We start from the raw sequence: 19,070 nt of genomic DNA on the forward strand, positions 1-19,070 counted from the left end.
CTCTCTCTCTCTCTGTGCGGCTCTCTCTCTCTCTGTGCGGCTCTCACAGACCGCAGGCAAATCGCCGCGGCAGAATGTAGAATACGGCTGAGATAAGGACCCTGCTATCCCGAGCGGTTTGGCATTTTCCTACCTCACGGTTTCCGACACCGTGATAACACAAACGCCAAACCGCGAGGTAGGGTGATGCCGACCCGCTCCATTTGGCAGTGATCACATCAAAGCTACTAGAATAGGCCCCCACGAGTCGTAGCGACATTCCCATCATTTATTGGCTTGAACATGCCAAGGAAAACCACTTAGCAGTTATTAAATGGAAAACCCTAAATTAGATCTCTCTCTTTTGCTCCGTAAACTATACAGTCTAATATACAAGCGGGGTAATAATATTGGCAAAGAAGATTTGGAATGGTTAATAAATCCCATTTTAAGAGAAATTACATGAAAAAAAAAAAATTTTGTTGGCTCGGAGAGTCAGGGGATCCAGGCACCAAACCGGTGACCCTAACATGTGCCAGATCTGGAGAGGTGCCCTCAGAGGTGGCGTGCTGGAGGCCGGTGGAACGGGCAGGCACCTCTGGGGACGCCCTGTGATGAACACTTGTGTGGGCCTCATCCATCCTCCAAGGCTGCAGATAAGCACACTATGCTCCCCCCCTCTCTCTGTTGTGCCCCTCCATACCCCCAGGCCCATACCTCCTTCTCCATCCCCCGCCTCGGCACATAACTACCTCCCCCCCCCCCCACATAAACTGAAGGTTCGCCTAGAGCAGCGCAAGATTTTTCTGGGGGGGGGGAGGGAGGGGGCACGAGCCATTGCAGGAGCCCCGCGCTCTTCCCTCAAGGCATTAAATTAAATGCCGGGGGGATCGCGGGAGGCCTCTGCAACGCTATACTTACCTTGTCTCTGCCGACGTCAGGACTCGTGTCCACGGTCATGTGACGTGACGTCACACGCGTTAGATGATTTTGCGTGTCACGTGACGTCACACGAATGACGCTGCACGGGGTAAGGGGGGAAGGGGGTGTGCACCACCTGAGGTGAAGAGGCAGAGGGGGCACAGCAAAAAAAAGATTGCGCGCCCCTAGTCTAGAGCACCTAATTCGCTTCCACCGGAGCTGAATGTTTTGGCGACGGTAACCACTGTGTGTGCTGGACACCATGGGTTTCCTCTGTGTCCCGCCATGTTCAGTATTCTGCATCTCTCCGCTGTCCAACGATCACCTCCTGTGGTGTCATTTACGTCTCTGCCTGGGACAGGAAGTTGGGGAACATGTGGCCATGTCATTACCCAGAATCCCTGGCTGCAGAGGAAGTTTGCTAAGCGATAATGGGGAAAGACAGGGTTGCAGAGCTGCCCGAGACATGCAAATGCACCACACGAGGTATTTGTATTTACCACAAGCGCACACACACCTTGGTTTAGCTGTTTTGAGATATAGGTATATTAATACAGCTCAACCCCCTTATAACGCTGTGCTTGGGGTCCAAAGAATCACATCGCGTTATAAGCGGGTCGCGTTAGAAATAATGTACCATTGTATGCGTTGTACAATAAAGTATTTAAGACACCAATAATCGTGCTGTAAAGTATTCATAAATACGAAAATTGGGAGCCACGCTCACATCGCGTTATAAGCGGATTCGCGTTGTAGGGTTGAGCTGTATTAAAAAAAAAAATATTAAAAAAAGTACTGACTGGATACAAATTAAGGCGTCAATTATCTGTAATCCTATAAAACAAATAATACTAATAATTAACTATTACAAACTAATCAGTTTACTGTTACAATTGTCATTCACGATGTTCATACATATTTTTCCTATGCAGCTAGCTGAACTACAACGTGTTCTGTATAACGATGATTAATAGGAAGTAGTGATTGCTGACATGACTTAATCACTAAGTTACTTAACACAAGGGATTCAATGTGACACCAGAAAAGCTTACCGTTCACACCCATCCCGGCAGAACAAAATGTACCAGCCCAGTGACAAGGATCTACTATTTACCAAATCAGGTCGTATTCACGCATCCTAATTCCTATAATGGTTTTTATTATGCATCATGTATAATAGACCCTTAGAAGAATGGAGGATTTGTGAACTCCCGGCCTGAAAGGTTTTGTACACCGTGTACACAAGGTGCCAGCGTTCTTTCAGCTTTATTTTCGCCAATTACTTCTAACAAATTAAGTTCCGTGTGCGCTTTTCATAAATCAAAGCATTGTTTTCAGATTAGGAGCCATTTTCATCAACGTTAACGGCTGCAATTTGCTCATCCGATTAACCGTTCGGATCCCTGGAAGTTCAGTGCCAGGGACATTCTGGAACCACAACAATTATTTGTGTGTGTATGTATATATGTCTGTATGTATATCTATATTTATATAGCGCCATCCATGTACATAGCGCTTCCCAGCAGTAACACACAGCACATCATAGGAATAAGTGCTTGAGACGTAGAAGAAACATTAGGAAAAGGAAGTTCCTGCCCCGAAGAGCTTACAATCCAAGCAGTGTTTTGAGTTGTGCAAACCTGTCCTGGTTCACTTTGCGAGAATCCCTGCAGATTTTTTGAAGAAATTAACGAGCGTGCTAAATGTTGGGGGGGGGGGGGGGGGGCGGAGTCTATTTGCTGATTCGCCGATTAAAAATGAATACGTCTCAATTTACGCAGAGATTCGCCAACCCTCGGTGGATGTCAACGTCTTTTCTAAGCCAGATGTTGGTAGCAGGTGGAAAGGGAAGTCCTCACGTAGGACTAGAAACATAAGCACAGAAATTGACGGCAGATGGGTACCACTTGGTACGCCCAATATCTTATCTACGGTGAAACCGCGGATGCTATGTCTGTTATGATTGCGATAGGTAGGTGTCTATCCCAACCGTTTTATTATTCCCGTACCGTATCTCCTACCGCAACTTGTGTGAAACCCTTCCATCAGTGTCCAGTATTACCGCTAATGTTTTACTGGACAGAGTGTCCAAATGCAGGACGGTCCGATTCAATACTGGACACCTGGCGACCCTAGTTATAAATCCGAGTTATCTCACTGTGGTAAATTCTCACTGGATCCAAGTTCGGTTTCGGGAAATACTTCACTAGTCTTCAGAGACAGAGCGTTCCACTGTGTGTTACCGGCTCCAGCAGAGCAGTTCCACCCCAAAATAGAAAACTCCTCAAATGGATACACAACACCAACTAAAACAAAAAACTGAAGCATGAACAACAAGTTTGTTTCTTGCCAATAACGTAACAAAGGAACATGATGTTTTTATTGAAAACATGGTAATAAAAAAAAAATGAGTCAATGACCAAATGAAATAAAATAATAAGGAAAAGAAAGGGAAAATAATTACTGTTTTACCGGGTAGGGATTTTGGAAAAAAAACGGGTAACGGGTACCCGGCCAAAATCAATAGTTCTACCCGGCCGGGTACCCACTACCACGCTGGCTGAAGACACTTCCGATGCTGGCACCGCCACAGGACCGCTGCTGCTGTTCCTAGATGTATGGCAGTTAGTTGTAAGCAGGATAGCAAGGGGATAGGTAATGTCCAGGGAGAAGTGCTCCACTGGACTAGGTCAGGACATCCCCATAGGTCCCCGCTAGACCCCATCACTAATAGCTTGTGTGCTGTAGGGATGGCCCTTAGACAGGTACGCTTCCCTTAGCAATATAGTGTTAGTCAGCATATATGCTACGGGTGCACGCGGTGTGCGCTGCCTGCGTCTGCGACCAGACCAGGCCATCAAACCAGAGACTATCCTAAGGTGGGACCCTCCAACCTGATACCACCCCACGCGGAGGTGGATTTTCGGTGGACAGACTGATCGGTTGTTTGTTAGTACCCAGCGGCACCCGGGGGCTACACCAGTATAACCAGCCTCACACTGATGAGACCCAAATGGTTGAAACAGCTGTCTGCGAGTAGGTTTACTGGCTTTGCACTTCTTTAACCCAGGCTGTGCTGAAAAGCTGTGTAATGCGGCACACATACGCTTTTAGGGGTCCCACGTTAAAGTCGACATGAAGTAGAAGGTGACACTGTGCTAATTTGCCTGTCATTTCCCAGAATGCCTGGCTGCAGTGGAAGCGCTGTGTGCGAAGTTCATAAAGGGGAGAGGCAGGGTTACAGACCGGTCCGATACGTAAATGTGCTCACCAGTGATATTTTTATTATCTCTGCTAAAACACTGTCCGTGCTGCGGAGGTGCTAAGCTAGCTGATCTTTTAATAAACTGGAACTGTTAGAAAAAGTTGTTTACAACACAATTTGCTCTGCACGGTCACCATATGCATGCCCAGAAATACAAAGGGTGTCTTTTTTCGCCTTGCTAAAGCCAGCTAAATCTTGTTCTGATAGGACACACATATCGCATGATGCTTTTATTTTGGCGCGTACAGTAGGCGCATCTGTTTTCCCAATCTTCAATGGAATTTCCCCAAAAGTGATGAATTACCATGAATTGCCATGACAGCGGGACGTTGCGGTGCCATGCGGGGTCACGTTGTCATAGCAACGCGCACGCGCGCGCACAGAGCGTCCCGTTGTCGTAGCAACGCGACGCCATTTGATATGGCGGGAAAAAAAACGACGATGGAACGCTGCACGAGGAGACGCCGCCGGAGAAGGTAATAGAGTTACAGAGACCCCGCGTTCTCCCCCAGCAATCAGTTTAATGGTTGTAACCACAGGACTCAGTGCGCAGGTATCGTCATCAAGCCGGTCCTGGCTATATCAGATACAAAACAAAGTACAAAGTAGCGTTCTACTCCCAAGTTTCTCAGTGCGGTAAATTCCCTTTATGTAAATAGCAGTGAAGAATGCAACGTTTTCGGGTTCCACGTTTCAGATGACGAACGGTCCGTATAGGCCCGGAAAAGGTCCAATATGTTGCATTCTTATCTGCTCTCCACATAAAGGGGAAGATGCTGCAGTAAGAAACTTGTGAGTAGAACTTATACTTTGTATCTCGCTTGGGAGTGATTAACACACACATTCCCAGCTAGCTCAAACTCCTGCACCCACCATATCATGAATATATATTTATGTCAAAAAGGAGTGCTACTGGGCATGGCAAATATATACAACAAAAGACAGGGGTGCCCAATGCTACATCCAATGGACAAAATATATATGGTAATAAGTATAAAGTTTAAATACTACAATAATAATAATAATAATTACTTGGTTATTTAGTTAAACCCTTTGGCCAAAGCGTTATAAGCCTGCATACCAAACGTCAAGGCATAACCAAAAATGCAGGTCCTACACTACACTGCGAACCCTTCCTTTTACCTCTGTATGAGGGGGAAATCAGCAAGTAAGTTTTAGTAAGAGAATCCTGCCATATTGGTAAATTGTATCGATTTCTTTATACTTCAGGTTTTAGCCTCAAAACACACATTTCCATACTCCAGGATAGCCAGTCCAATGGCAGAACGCCCTTTAACATGAAACATTCAGAAAGCATACTGTGAGAACAACAGGCCCGCAAGGGCGTCTAACATCTTCCTTTTGTCAACATCCGAACGGAATGTAAATGGCATTTTATTGGTAATTTCTGCTTTCCCAACACTTTATTTGGGCATGTGTTTCTGAGCTGCATTATTCAGGAGGAATGCACAACGAAGCATACAGAACATCTATCTGAACACAGACTTCAAAAGGATGAATTGCTAAGTATTGAGCTGCAACTTGTTTCATATTCGCCAGGCTGACATTTTAAATGGAGGGGCACCAGATTGTAAAATAAAGTTATTTATTCAACAGGAAGAGATTGGCCAGAAGTGTAAGTACACCCCCCTCCCCTCGCAATTTTTTTTAAACGGCCCCTCAAATAAAAAAAACTTTAAATAAATCCAGAGTTTCCAATGGGGCAATGGGGTCAGCAATCTTGCGAACCTCCTCCTCTTTTTCTCTTACACACTTCCTTGCTCTCACCCTCCATATCTCACTCCCTTATTCACTCTTTCCCCATCTCTCACTCTCTTTCACTATTCCTCCCTGTCTCTCAGATTTCCACCTCCTCTCCCTCAATCCACCTCTCCTCCTCACCCTCAATCCCCCCATCCTCCTCACCCTCAATCCCCCCCATCCTCCTCACCCTCAATCCCCCCCATCCTCCTCACCCTCAATCCCCCCCCATCCTCCTTACCCGCAATCCCACCTTCACTGCAATCCCACCTTAACCGCAATCCCCCCTCCTCCTCACCCTCATTCCCTCCATCCTCAATCCCCCCTCCTCCTCACCCTCATTCCCCCCATCCTCCGCACCCTCAATCCCCCCATGCTCTTCACCATCAATCCCCCCATGCTCTTCACCATCAATCCCCCTTCCTCCTCCTCCTCCTCCTCAATCCCACATCACCCCCAATATTTTTACTTGCATGCCCTGTGCATTTAGCTGAAATACAGGTTCTCTCATACATTGATCCATTGATACATAAAGGACCATTTTGCTAGAACATCTGCAACTAGATCCTCATTGTGACAACTGTTAATACTTGGACTGAATGGTGTTTCCACCAGAAAATAAATTGCTAATAGCTCTGGCTCAAAGACTGGACACAGTGTTCAAGGCATTAAAGAACCTTTCAAATTGAATAACTGTATATGTTCAAGAATGTACTTTCTTCCATACACAATGAGCTCCCCGGTAGCATACAGACGTGTAGCAAGTACATGGACAAAGGGTCCGATTTCGAGTTTTGTCGGAAACGTTAGTGCTTTGCCAACATCATTTCTGTGTCTATGATGCGATTTAGAGTCAGGTGCTACAAAGTCATTAGTATCTGGTCTTAAATTGTTCTAATGAGGTCTTAGATTAGCGCGATTGCTGATGAGCATCTGTCGCAATTAGATGACTGTAATACTGGGAGTTTGTCTAATATTGATTTTGGCTCTAGATCAGATTGAATAAGATCTAACATTTCCAGAATAATTAGGTTTTAGATGGTACCTATAAAATACTGTACGTCATCATCCAGGCCAAATAACTCACTGGATCCCTATCACTTATTTTCCTTCTTCTCTTGCCTTTTGGCCAATAGTCTTGTAAAGCTTCCGTCTCTCTGGTAGCGCCTAGTGCATCAACAGAGCAGAAAAAGCCTCAGTGGTTCCAAATCTATGATGAAATTCATGTGTTCTTATAGTGTAGTCTGGTTTGCACCTGGTCTACATAGGTGCACATTAAAGAAGCCTTCTTAAATTAAGAACAGCTGTTAAAATGACTCTAATTTAGAAGCAAATGAAGATGGGTACGATTTAACAAGTATACAGTAAGTCTATGTACAAATCCTTTAGATACACCTACACTCCTGATGAGTTCTTGTTTTTACCTCCCATTTGTGTCCATGCTATAAGCTAGAACTGTGACTCCACTGTCGTTGGCCAACTCAAAAATTGCCCCCCGAAGTATCAAACATTATTTTACCTAGACTAGGTACCAGCATCTTTTTTTAAACCTTCTCTATGCCCGTGATAAAATAAAAAGAATAATTTTCTCCCTTTTAGGGCTAGTAAGTCTTACTATTTCTGTATAGCACCAAATCCTACACTGACGCAAGAAAAATAGGCGAAAAGTAGCTTGTTATATAGACTCTTAGTGACATTTACTCCAAATGTCTCTTAACATCAATTTAATGGCAACATTGTGATGGTACGTAGACCTCTTTGGATTAAAATAGTGCAGTGTATTAACAAAAGTCAGTAGTTTTCTACATCGCAGTGTGAGGCTCACCGTTAGATATACATTATCCATGGTTACAGATGACCTTGAGATTCATTTATTTCTTGGAATGTCACCTTCAAGCTACGAAAGAGGTCTTATTAACCATGTTGGTCTGCGAGGGGCCTGCAACGTGCTGAACCCAAGACAGAAAGAGTTCGTTTTTTGGCTGTCTTTATCATTTATTATATTATCTTAATATATAAAATCGAAAGGTTGGTACTAGCTGCGGTGAATCTGATTGGTCCTCAGCCTCTGGCCAATGAGATTGGTGGGTCTGACGTCACCCAACTGCCACTCTCTTCCCGCTCGGCCACACACACACACACACACACACACTCTCTCTGTCCTCTCTCCCCCCCATCACACTCACCTCCCTCCCCGGCGCTCACTCCCCTCCCTCCCCGGCGCTCACTCCCCTCCCTCCCCGGCGGGGGGACAGTCAGTGGCCAGGCAGCCTGCAGCTGCCTCGCGGCACCGAGTGCCTAAGATGGTGGTGCCCGGAAGGACCCCCTTCCTCCCTCGCAGCGCCGAGTGCCTAGCCTCAACTGCCGCACACCCACACACACCACCACACACCACCTCCCGCCTCCCCTCCCTCACCCCTGTGCCTGCGGCCGGGACCAAGTGGCGGAACGGACAGCCGGGAGGGGGCGGAATGGACGGCCAGGGTGGGGCAACCCACCACCACCACCACTCACCGTACGGTGCGGCGCCGCACGGAACTGCGGGGGGGCGGGGCATGCGCCCGAGAAGGACGCCGCATGGAACTGCGGGGGGGCGGGGCCTGCGCCCGAGAGGCGCCGTACGGATCTGCGGGGGGCGGGGCCTGTGCCCGAGAAGGGCGCCGCACGGGGGGGGCGGGGCCTGCGCCCGAGAAGGGCGCCGCATGGGACTGAGACACGTGTGTGTGACTGTGTGTGTGACTGTGACTAACTGTGACTGTGTGCGTGTGTGTCACAGTATGTGTGACACTGTCCCCCCCCTCCTGTCCACTGTCCCCCCCCTCCTGTCCACTGTCCCCCCCCTCCTGTCCACTGTCCCCACCCCCTCCTGCCCACTGTCCCCCCTCCTGTCCACTGTCCCCCCCTCCTGTCCACTGTCCCCTCCCTCTCCTGTCCACTGTCCCCCCTCCTGTCCACTGTCCCCCCCTCCTGTCCACTGTCCCCCCCTCCTGTCCACTGTCCCCCCCTCCTGTCCACTGTCCCCCCCTCCTGTCCACTGTCCCCCCCCTCCTGTCCACTGTCCCCTCCCTCCTGTCCACTGTCCCCTCCCTCTCCTATCCACTGTCCCCCCTCCTGTCCACTGTCCCCCCCTCCTGTCCACTGTCCCCCCTCTCCTGTCCACTGTCCCCCCTCTCCTGTCCACTGTCCCCCCTCCTGTCCACTGTCCCCCCTCCTGTCCACTGTCCTCCTTCCTGTCCACTGTCCTGTCCCCCCATCCACTGTCCCCCCATCCACTGTCCCCCCCATCCACTGTCCCCCCCATCCACTGTCCCCCCGTCCACTGTCCCCCCCATCACTGTCCTCCCCCTCCACTGTCCCCCCGTCTGTCCACTGTTCCCCCCGTCTGTCCACTGTTCCCTCCCTGTCCACTGTTTCCCCCCCTGTCCACTGTCCCCCCCGTCCACTGTCCCCCCCTCCTGTCCACTGTCCCCCCGTCCACTGTCCCCCCGTCCACTGTCCCCCCGTCCACTGTCCCCCCGTCCACTGTCCCCCCGTCCACTGTACTCCCCCTCCACTGTCCCCCCGTCCACTGTCCCCCCTGTCCACTGTCGCCCCTTTCACTGTCCCCCCATCACTATCCCCCCGTCCACTGTCCCCCCCATCACTGTCCTCCCCCTCCACTGTCCCCCCGTCTGTCCACTGTTCCCCCCGTCTGTCCACTGTTCCCCCCCGCTGTCCACTGTCCCCCCCTTGTCCACTGTCCCCCCTGTCCACTGTCGCCCCTTTCACTGTCCCCCCCATCACTATCCCCCCGTCCACTGTCCCCCCCATCACTGTCCTCCCCCTCCACTGTCCCCCCGTCTGTCCACTGTTCCCCCCGTCTGTCCACTGTTCCCCCCCGCTGTCCACTGTCCCCCCCTTGTCCACTGTCCCCCCCATCCACTGTCCCCCCGTCCACTGTCCCCCCCATCACTGTCCTCCCCCTCCACTGTCCCCCCGTCTGTCCACTGTTCCCCCCGTCTGTCCACTGTTCCCCCCTTGTCCACTGTCCCCCCCATGTCCACTGTCCCCCCCATGTCCACTGTCCCCCCCCATGTCCACTGTCCCCCCTGTCCACTTCCCCCCCTATCCACTGTCCCCCCCTGTCCACTGTCCCCCCCCCTGTCCACTGTCCCCCCCCTGTCCACTGTCCCTCCCTCCTGTCCACTGCCCCCCCTGTCCACTGTCCCCCCCTCCTGTCCACTGTGCCCCCCATCTCCTGTCCACTGTCCCCCCCTGTCCACTGTCCCCCCCTGTCCACTGTCCCCCCCTGTCCACTGTCCCCCCCTGTCCACTGTCCCTCCCCCTCCTGTCCACTGTTCGTCCCTCCCCTCTGGGGGAGGGGGGGGGAGAACGGAGAAAGAGGGGGAGAGAAGGGAGCAGGAAATTTAACTCACGGGCAACGCCGGGTCTCTCAGCTAGTATTATATATAAAAGGATTATATTAAAAAAAAAAAAAAACCACATACAATTTATTTTATAGGCAGCAGTTTAAGATGTGTACGATTCAGCAATTCTGATTATCAGCTGAACTGGAAATCTGGTTGCATTATAGATAAGTTTCATACAAGTCAGGATGAGTGATTGATTCAACCAGGAGCATTTGCACATGTTTACATACGGTGTTAACATGTTGCTTGTCCCCCGGACGCCAACGTAATATACCATACAACTCAGCTGAGCCATACAACCATACAACTCAGCTGAGCCATACAACCATACAACTCAGCTGAGCCATACAACCATACAACTCAGCTGAGCCATACAACCATACAACTCAGCGGAGCCATACAACCATACAACTCAGCGGAGCCATACAACCATACAACTCAGCTGAGCCATACAACCATACAACTCAGCTGAGCCATACAAATATATTACAGTAAAATGACAGGGATAGTCTAATTTTACCCCAGATAACACTGGTAAGGCACTGAGATTCGGTACCGCCCTGGGGCAACGCGATGATTTTGCAGGCTATCATTCAATATGCTGTATCGCCGCTTCCTCAGTGTTGGAGAAGATTTTGGTTCCATTCATTTGAATGGAGCTAAACTCTTCTCCGGCACTGGGAAGCAGTCACTCTGTATGTTGAAAGGAGTGGGGGGTTGTAGTGTCTATTTAACTGCATAAACGTTGCCGTGTGCATTTGAAAAAAAATATATGTTTTGAAGTCATCTTTCCATCGGTGAGCGAAGCTGAAATCTTCCCATGCAAGGCTAAGGCAGCTTCCCATCATATGCAACAAAAGCCATAGACAACACGGCCAACAGTGACTATATACATAATATGTACATAGATCAGTGTGCACAGGGTTAAAGGCTCAGTAAAAACACAGGCTGCTGGATATCCTCATCCTCTCAGCTCGCAGATTTACTGCTCTGTGGATGTTACAGCAGAATCCCAGCTCAGCTAAATTGCATTCAATCTCCAGCCCCTCTCCAGCCCCTCTCTCCAGCCCCTCTCTCTCTCTCTCTCCCCCTCTCCCCCTCTCTCTCCCCCTCTCCCCAAAGAGTGCATGCTGTTCGCTGCTGTTTTTACACTGCTCCTGCCAACACATTGAACTGGAAACACTTACAGCTTCATGTTAAATAACTTCAGCCCAATCTCAGTTCTGCACTGCTGATACCTTGCTATCCCTTATTTACCTATGCTCGCTCACTTGCCCCTGGCTCCCACATTTCCCCCCTCTCTCTAAACCCTTCTTCCTAATTTACCCTTCTTTGCAGTCATCGCCCTCATTTTGCAGCAATCAACCCCATCTGCTTCTCACATCACATCCCCATCCTTCAAAAACAAATAAAATCCAGGCGCTCCCCGCCCTACTCTCTCTTCCTATCCTTACTACTACTCCTACTATGTGGTGAAATCTACCCATCATCCTGGCCCCACCCACCTACCAATCCGTTCATATCCCACAGCCTACCCCAAGGCCCCCCTTTCTCCACGCCCTACCAATCACTCCAAGCTCCCCCCATTACACCTCTCCCTTCCCTTTTCCTGAGCCCTATGGAATACACGATGTGTCAGCAGTAAACGTATGCCGTAGCTATCCAGGATTTCCAACTCTCCCTATCCCTTACAGAAGCATGACTCAGCCCCTCAGACATCACCTCCCCTATGGTGGGTCTTTCCCTTACTCACCCCCCCAAACCAAGGGAATAGACAGGGTGAAGTAGCCGTACTACTGTCCCTATGCTGCACATTTCACATCATATCTCCATTTCCCTCCCTCTCCTTCTCGTCCTTCGAAGTTCACGCTGCCCATCTCATTCCTCCTTTCTCTCTGTCATCTCGCCCTCCTGGACCAACCTCTCAATTTCTGGACAACTTTGCCACCTGGCTTCCTCACTTCCTCTAATCTGCCATCCTGGGAAACTTTAACATACTTATTGATAATCCAATGCCATGTCAGCCGCCCATTTTCTCTCCTTAACCTCCTCCTATGGTCCCAATGGACCACCTCTCCTTCTCATTGCAATAGACACTGACTTGACCTGGTTTTCTCCCATGTCTACCCAGTCTCCAACACACTCTTCCCCCTCTCTGATCAACACCTCCTCTGTAACTAACTTTTTTTTAAAATCTCTCCTGCCTGATAGAGCCTGCAGTGGGGGTGGTTAGTTGATTGCTAACCTAACACACCGGGTTGGTGTGTCCCCATCTTTAAGACAGAGTTTTGGAACGAATCCACAGCTTAGGGTGTCCTGATCGGTGTGACTGGATTACTGTTTGATTTCAAGTGCTCTTTGTATCAACTGTGAAGTTAGAACCAGAAGGGGTTGGAACAAGGAATGTGTGAAACAAGGTATAGTATATAGAACAATAAATTGCTAGCACTTTATACGCCATAGTGCAACAATGAGCAGGATTGAGAATGCCACTCAACGCACATCATGCCACATGTATGTGCACTTGGAGAAGCTGTTCCAGGGAGCGTACAGATCTGGCTTAGCAGCAGGTAAAAGAAGCTGCACAGCTTTGTAGAAAAATCCAGGGTCCAAAAAACTATTGCTGGTTAAAAATAGATTTATTGTCTCACAAAAGATGCATGGCAGCCACAAGAACAAACTACGCCAACACGTTTCACGCACACTACTATTTCCGTTGCCTCATTCAAAATGCTGCTTGCAGACTCCACTCGCTCACTCACTGCTCCACTTCTTCTTCATCAGTATGCAAATCCTTACACTGGCTTCCCATATCCTCTAGACTCAAATGTAAAACCCTAGTTCTCAACAACGCTGCCCCACTTACACCTCAGCCCCCATCCCCAAATATATAACTAAATGCTCCCTATTTTCTACCCCTGACATCAGCCTCTGCTCCTGCCTTATTACCTCCTCTCCCTCCCGCCTACAAGACTTCTCCTGTGCTGCCCCCTCTCTCTGGAATTCCTTACCACACAACATCAGACTTTCCTCTGGCGTTCAGTTATTTAAAAACTGCCCGAAAACTCACCTTTTCAAGGAAGCCTATTTGGCATACCCCTAACATCCACCATACCCCCTCGAACGCTATTGAGGACCAAACTCCATGCTAATCTGTTGTGGGCTGGTCTGGGGTGCGAGAGGGCAATTACCCCCCTAGGCCATTCTGATTTGAAAGATTAGGGACGGCAGCTCCAAGGAAGAGTTACAGATCTGGTCATAGAAGGGGCATGTGAGCAGCTGCTCCTCTGGGGCAATAATCTCTGCAGCCCCTCCTGGGGTTCCTGCAGGCTAGTGTGTGAATTACTGTACATAGCGCTTCGCAACAGTAATACACGTGACAATCATATAAATAAAAAAATAATACAAATAACACAATGGGTAGAAGGGCTTCAAACATAAAAGTAACATTTAGGAAGAGGAGTCCCTGCTCCGAAGATCTTACAATCTAATTGGTAGGTAGGGAGAACGTACAGAGACAGTAGGAGGGCGTTCTGGTAAGTGCGTCTGCAGGGGGCCAAGCTTTATGTATGAGGTGTAAATTGTCAGCCAAGGAGCTACTTATCCCCTCTAGATTGTAAGCTCTCACGAGCAGGGTCCTCATTACCTTCTGTATCGGGTTGCTCTCGCTTGTCCTTATTCGGTATGCCATTCTAGTTTATGTAACATACTTAACTATGTCCCCCCCCGTTGTACCGAGCTGGAGAATATGTTGGCGCTTTACAAATAAACGGTGATTATACTAATACATGAAGCTTACCTGATGTCACTGGGCTGTGCATGCAATTCTGAGACACCAAGCCGGGTAGAACAGAGGTGGACGCTCGGCTGGTCAGGTCAATGACAGAAGGTGATGCAGCAGAAGCTGGCTGGAGGCCAGACGGATGGGGGTTCAGTTCCCGTGAGGACTGGCTGGGTGGAATGCCATTTTCAGAGAGGAATTCTTCCAGGTCCATGTATTCCAACTGGAAGGTATCTCCATCGTAGGGCAGCGTTTTGTCCCATAACGTTGGCCCCAGGAAAGCCGACTGTGGGCCGGTCGATCCCGCGGTGTCATCCTCTAATTTTTTCACTTTATCTTTTTCTTTACAGAAGGCTGGAAAGACAATGGGGGAGCATGAAACCATCTCAAGGAACGTGGAACGGTCAAATAAACTCGGCAACAGGGTTACTCATTATACAAGGAAACGCTGCGTACATACAGTACGAATTGAAATACTTTATATTTATGCGCATATCCCTTGACTAACACATTCACACCGTGCGTAAAAAAAATGAAGTCATTTCTTATCATCTTCTACCAAGTTGTCGTAGTTGATGTTTAAACCCTTCAGTGCCAGATGTTCCAAAGGGGTTAATCTCTCAGCAACGCCCCGGTGACCTCCCTAGCCCTGAAGATGACCTTGACTAGCCATCCGCATGAATCAGAGCTGTACAGATGTAGCAAACTTTATTTGACCCACTGATAACGCAGCATAGCGCAGGGATGCACAAACTGGGCGACGGCAGATTTTCCAGGGGGGGGGGGTGCAACGGTTACAGAGGTCCCACGCTCTCCCCCAAGGCATTTAAATTAAATGCTGGGGGACCACGCAAGACCTCTGTAACTTCTCCTACCTGGTCTTCGGCGATGTGTCACAATGGTAACCCGGCGTCAAATGACGCCGCAGGGTCACGGGATGTCACGTTACCATTGCAATATGACGTCACATGACCCCGCAACGTAATTTGACGCCAGAGCCGAGCATGGGGGGAGGGGGCGGGGGAGCAGGCACCCCTGGCATAGCACATTCAAATGCAGAATATCATAGAGCTTCCATAGGATTCCATGGCAGTGATAACGCAGAATATCACATCCTACCATAACGCTAGAATGGTAGCAATAACCCTTGCTACATCTGTACATTGCACATGCATGCAAGGCACCCCGATTCTCCTCTCTAGTTGTGGAATAGACTCAGGGGGTACAGAATGCTCAAACACAGGAGAGTTTACATCAGCGAAGAACTGCGGTGTGATCACCACCCGCATGTGAAACTGCTGTATTCCAGTATATCAACGGCAACTATTCTTAAAGTGTTTGTATTGTACATTATTTTAATAGATGCCTTGAGTGCTTAGCAGCAAATCTTCTCCGAAAATGAACAAGATGAAATGTATAAAGGAGTATCTTACACTAGTACAAGGCTGGGGAAGTGGGAAGAACACTGCCTGTGAAGTGGGAGAAATGATTTGAGTGCCAGTGTCAGCCCCCCTGGTGACCTTGGCCAAGTCACTTGATCTACATCTGAAAATTAGATTGTAAGCTCTTGGGGGCAGGAACGCCTCATTCCTGTAATATTTTACACATCGTGCTGACTGTATGCGGTGCTACAAAGGACCGTAGTGTGAGTAATAATAATAATTATATATATGTATATATATATATATATATATATATATATTATTACAAAGGACCGTAGTGTGAGTAATTATATATATATATATATATATATAATATTATTATTACAAAGGACCGTAGTGTGAGTAATTATATATATATATATATATATATATATATATATATATATAATATTATTATTATTACAAAGGACCGTAGTGTGAGTAATAATTATATATATATATATATATATATATATATATATATATATATATATAATATTATTATTACAAAGGACCATAGAGCGAGTAGGACCTCATACTGTGGTTAACATTGATAAAAGTGGCTTCTTGATGTAAAAATATTCTGTGTCAAACACATGCAGGTTCTGTGAGACTCGCTGTACTTCTGATACGGAAAATTGAGGCCGATTCTCACGCAAACCTGAACACGTCCCTTATACTCCCTTAGCATCAGCTGAATATTATAAAGCCACTCTAACCACATCTGTTTAATGTTAAATACAGCGGATTACGCGGTAAATAGAGGTTAGATTCCACCCCCCCCCCCAGAACCCTACTGATGTTTATGGGGCTTTATACTTTCATTAGTAGAAGCTTTCGCCTCTGGGGAGTGGTAGGCTGGTGGCGATATGTGTCTATTACCTGTCTATTAAGACCATTTCCCCTCCATTAGACAGGTTAAGAGCGCATTTGCAGGTACAGAAGTGTTAGGACTTACAAAAGGGGGGATTACTTTGGTGTGGTTTGCAAACTAAAAATGCTTTGGCCAAAGAATGTAACTAAATGATCCTCACTTATGAAAAGGAAACAGATCAGTATGTACCTGTATAATGTGTCAGATTGGACGTAGCACTGGGGGGTTTGTTGTAGGGTCCCAATCCCAGAAGCGCTCCTTTTGACACAATGTGGTGTGGTGGGTTTGGGTTCTGAGCGTGCAGGAGCTGTGTGTGGTTGTCTCACATTTTAACCTGGTCTGTAACTGTTTAATACGCTCATAATATATATTTTCTTTAACTGTGCACGCAATGTCTTGTATATAATGTATACCCTGTTCACTTATGTAACTGTATTTGTAACCATGTATTATTTGTTTTACTCTGTGCCCAGGACATACTTGAAAACGAGAGGTAACTCTCAATGTATTACTTCCTGGTAAAATATTTTATAAATAAAAATAAAATAAATAAATAAAACAATATGTGATACTTTAAAATGAACCAGTGTAATAGTTTTTTCTGAATTTACATGGAAACCTCACCAGTCTCTTCTTGAAATGTACAACTACTAGAACACCAAATGGAAATATCCTGATATACTTAGTCATACTTTGCATTGCAATACTGTATATACCATTTCAAGGTGACTTTTCAATATTGCTGTTTAAGCAAATTACTACTAATAAAAATAAGAATTGATTTAGTGAAGCAATGGGTTGAAAACAGTCTTTCCATTGGTGTTTTTAAGGACTCGTCTTGAACGTTTGAACTATTGAGAGAACACTTTTGATAACCACAGTGACTCACTTGGAAATACCATGGGACAGATCCATACGTTAACAGGTGGTCTTAAAAGCAAGGTTTGGTTTAATCTCATTATGAGACTTATTCAACTAAAATAAGTCATGTATTTGTACTGTACGCTGCATTTGTTGGCAATCCTTTCATCCTTCAATCCACTCCAAAAAAAAAATACGTTTCCACTGAACCATTCTGTACTTAGTAATATCTCAGGAAGACCAGGGAGATTTTTGCTCCTTAAATAACCTAACACCATTAAATAATAAGAAAAACACAGGGCACCTCTCAAGGCAGAAAAACAGCCGTAATCTCCATAATACAGAGCAGACCCCCCCCCAAAAAACATTATTCGATGATTCAGATTGTCATTGTGTTACCAGATCTGTGAATATGCATCAAAACAAACACTACAGTTTAAAACACATGCAGCTATAAATAAAACAGCTGTAAACTAAATACATCAGTATTTTTTTTCTGAATTTCCAATGGAAAATAAACTTTACAATAATTCAACTTATAACAGAAACACAAGAGTAACATGTCCATTTATACATACATATACAGGTATATATACATTTGCATATTTGCTTTGCTGTGGAGGTTTTTTGTCACTTTTTATACTCACAATAACTTAACTCAGTATATACATATTTGATATATTTGATATACATGCATATGTACACACATCTATTAACTTTTTATATTTGTGTGTGTGTGTGTGTGTATATAATAGAAATTGCACAAATACATATGTATGGGTGTAGGTGTATCATATATATATATATATGATACACCTACACCCATACATATGTATTTGTGCAATTTCTATACATATCTTTAATTAGATTTTATTCTAAAATAAGAATTTATAATATTCACAAAAAAACAAAGCTTTAAGATGAAAGAACAAAAAAAAAAACACACACATTTGTTAATGCAAATCATACATACACAACCGAGCTTTACTATAGAAATTAAAGTCATCTTACCATCTTCATGGTGCAGGGGCAGTTTCAGAGGATTTTCCAATAGGGATTTGAGCACTCCATAGGTTGGAGGTATAAAAGTTGGATTTAAAGGTAAAGCCCTTGCCATCTTCTCCATCTTGGCTCCTATGCAGCTGCTGCACCTTTGGATGAGGCAGGGAAAGGAGGAAGATGTATGTGTATGAATTGATTTACTGTGTACTGGAGAGGTGCAGTGCAGCTCAGTGATCAGCTGTTACTGCTCTCCCCACTGCACTCACTGTGCTGGGCTCTGAGCTTCAGATCATGTACAGTACTGCACTGTGCACCAGCTGAGTGTGATGTCACAGCCACGCCTCCCCGCGCCTAAGTATTCCAAAGGAATAGCTGGGAGGGTTTCCATGCTGATCCACTTACAGTACCGTATGCCGGTATATCTAGGTTGCAGTAACCGGCTCAGTGGATATGCAGACCATTAAAGCTGCAGTTCAGGCAATATCCTGCATGTGTGGGTTTTTTTAATAAATCAGTTCTGTAGTAAGAAAAAATACTTTTAGCATTTTCTGTTTTAAAAAAAAAAACAACAACTTTGAAAGACCAATTTTCTTGTATTTTATTTTAAACAAGCATGCTTGTTCCTATAGCAACGATTTACATTCCCCATATTTAAAGATGTCGCCAAACTTTGCCGATCAATAGACGGAGAACGGATTGACCGGCAGCTATGCAGTTTTTTTTAGGTAAGTAGAGATTGCCCACATGAAACTATTGAAGTTAAAAAAAAAAACTCAAAAAAAAAAAAATCGGGAGC

At 46.5% G+C, this 19,070-nt stretch overlaps 1 protein-coding gene across 2 annotated transcripts in view; it reads right to left on the bottom strand.

The window, feature by feature from the left end:
* The window catches only part of HLF (HLF transcription factor, PAR bZIP family member), a 35,688-nt gene extending 17,107 nt beyond the window's left edge, over window positions 1-18,581 (bottom strand). For both annotated transcript variants that reach the window (XM_075579853.1, XM_075579852.1), the window contains exons 1-2: window positions 18,284-18,581; window positions 14,135-14,470 (exon numbers count right to left, since the gene is read on the bottom strand). In XM_075579853.1, coding sequence (XP_075435968.1) covers window positions 14,135-14,470; window positions 18,284-18,398 — 451 coding nt within the window. In that variant the 5' untranslated portion in view covers window positions 18,399-18,581. The remainder of the gene's footprint in view (window positions 1-14,134; window positions 14,471-18,283) is intronic.
* Between the last annotated feature and the right edge of the window lie 489 nt (window positions 18,582-19,070).

Source organism: Ascaphus truei, chromosome 22, assembly GCF_040206685.1.
Source record: "Ascaphus truei isolate aAscTru1 chromosome 22, aAscTru1.hap1, whole genome shotgun sequence".
In the NCBI taxonomy this organism is placed as follows: Eukaryota; Metazoa; Chordata; class Amphibia; order Anura; family Ascaphidae; genus Ascaphus; species Ascaphus truei.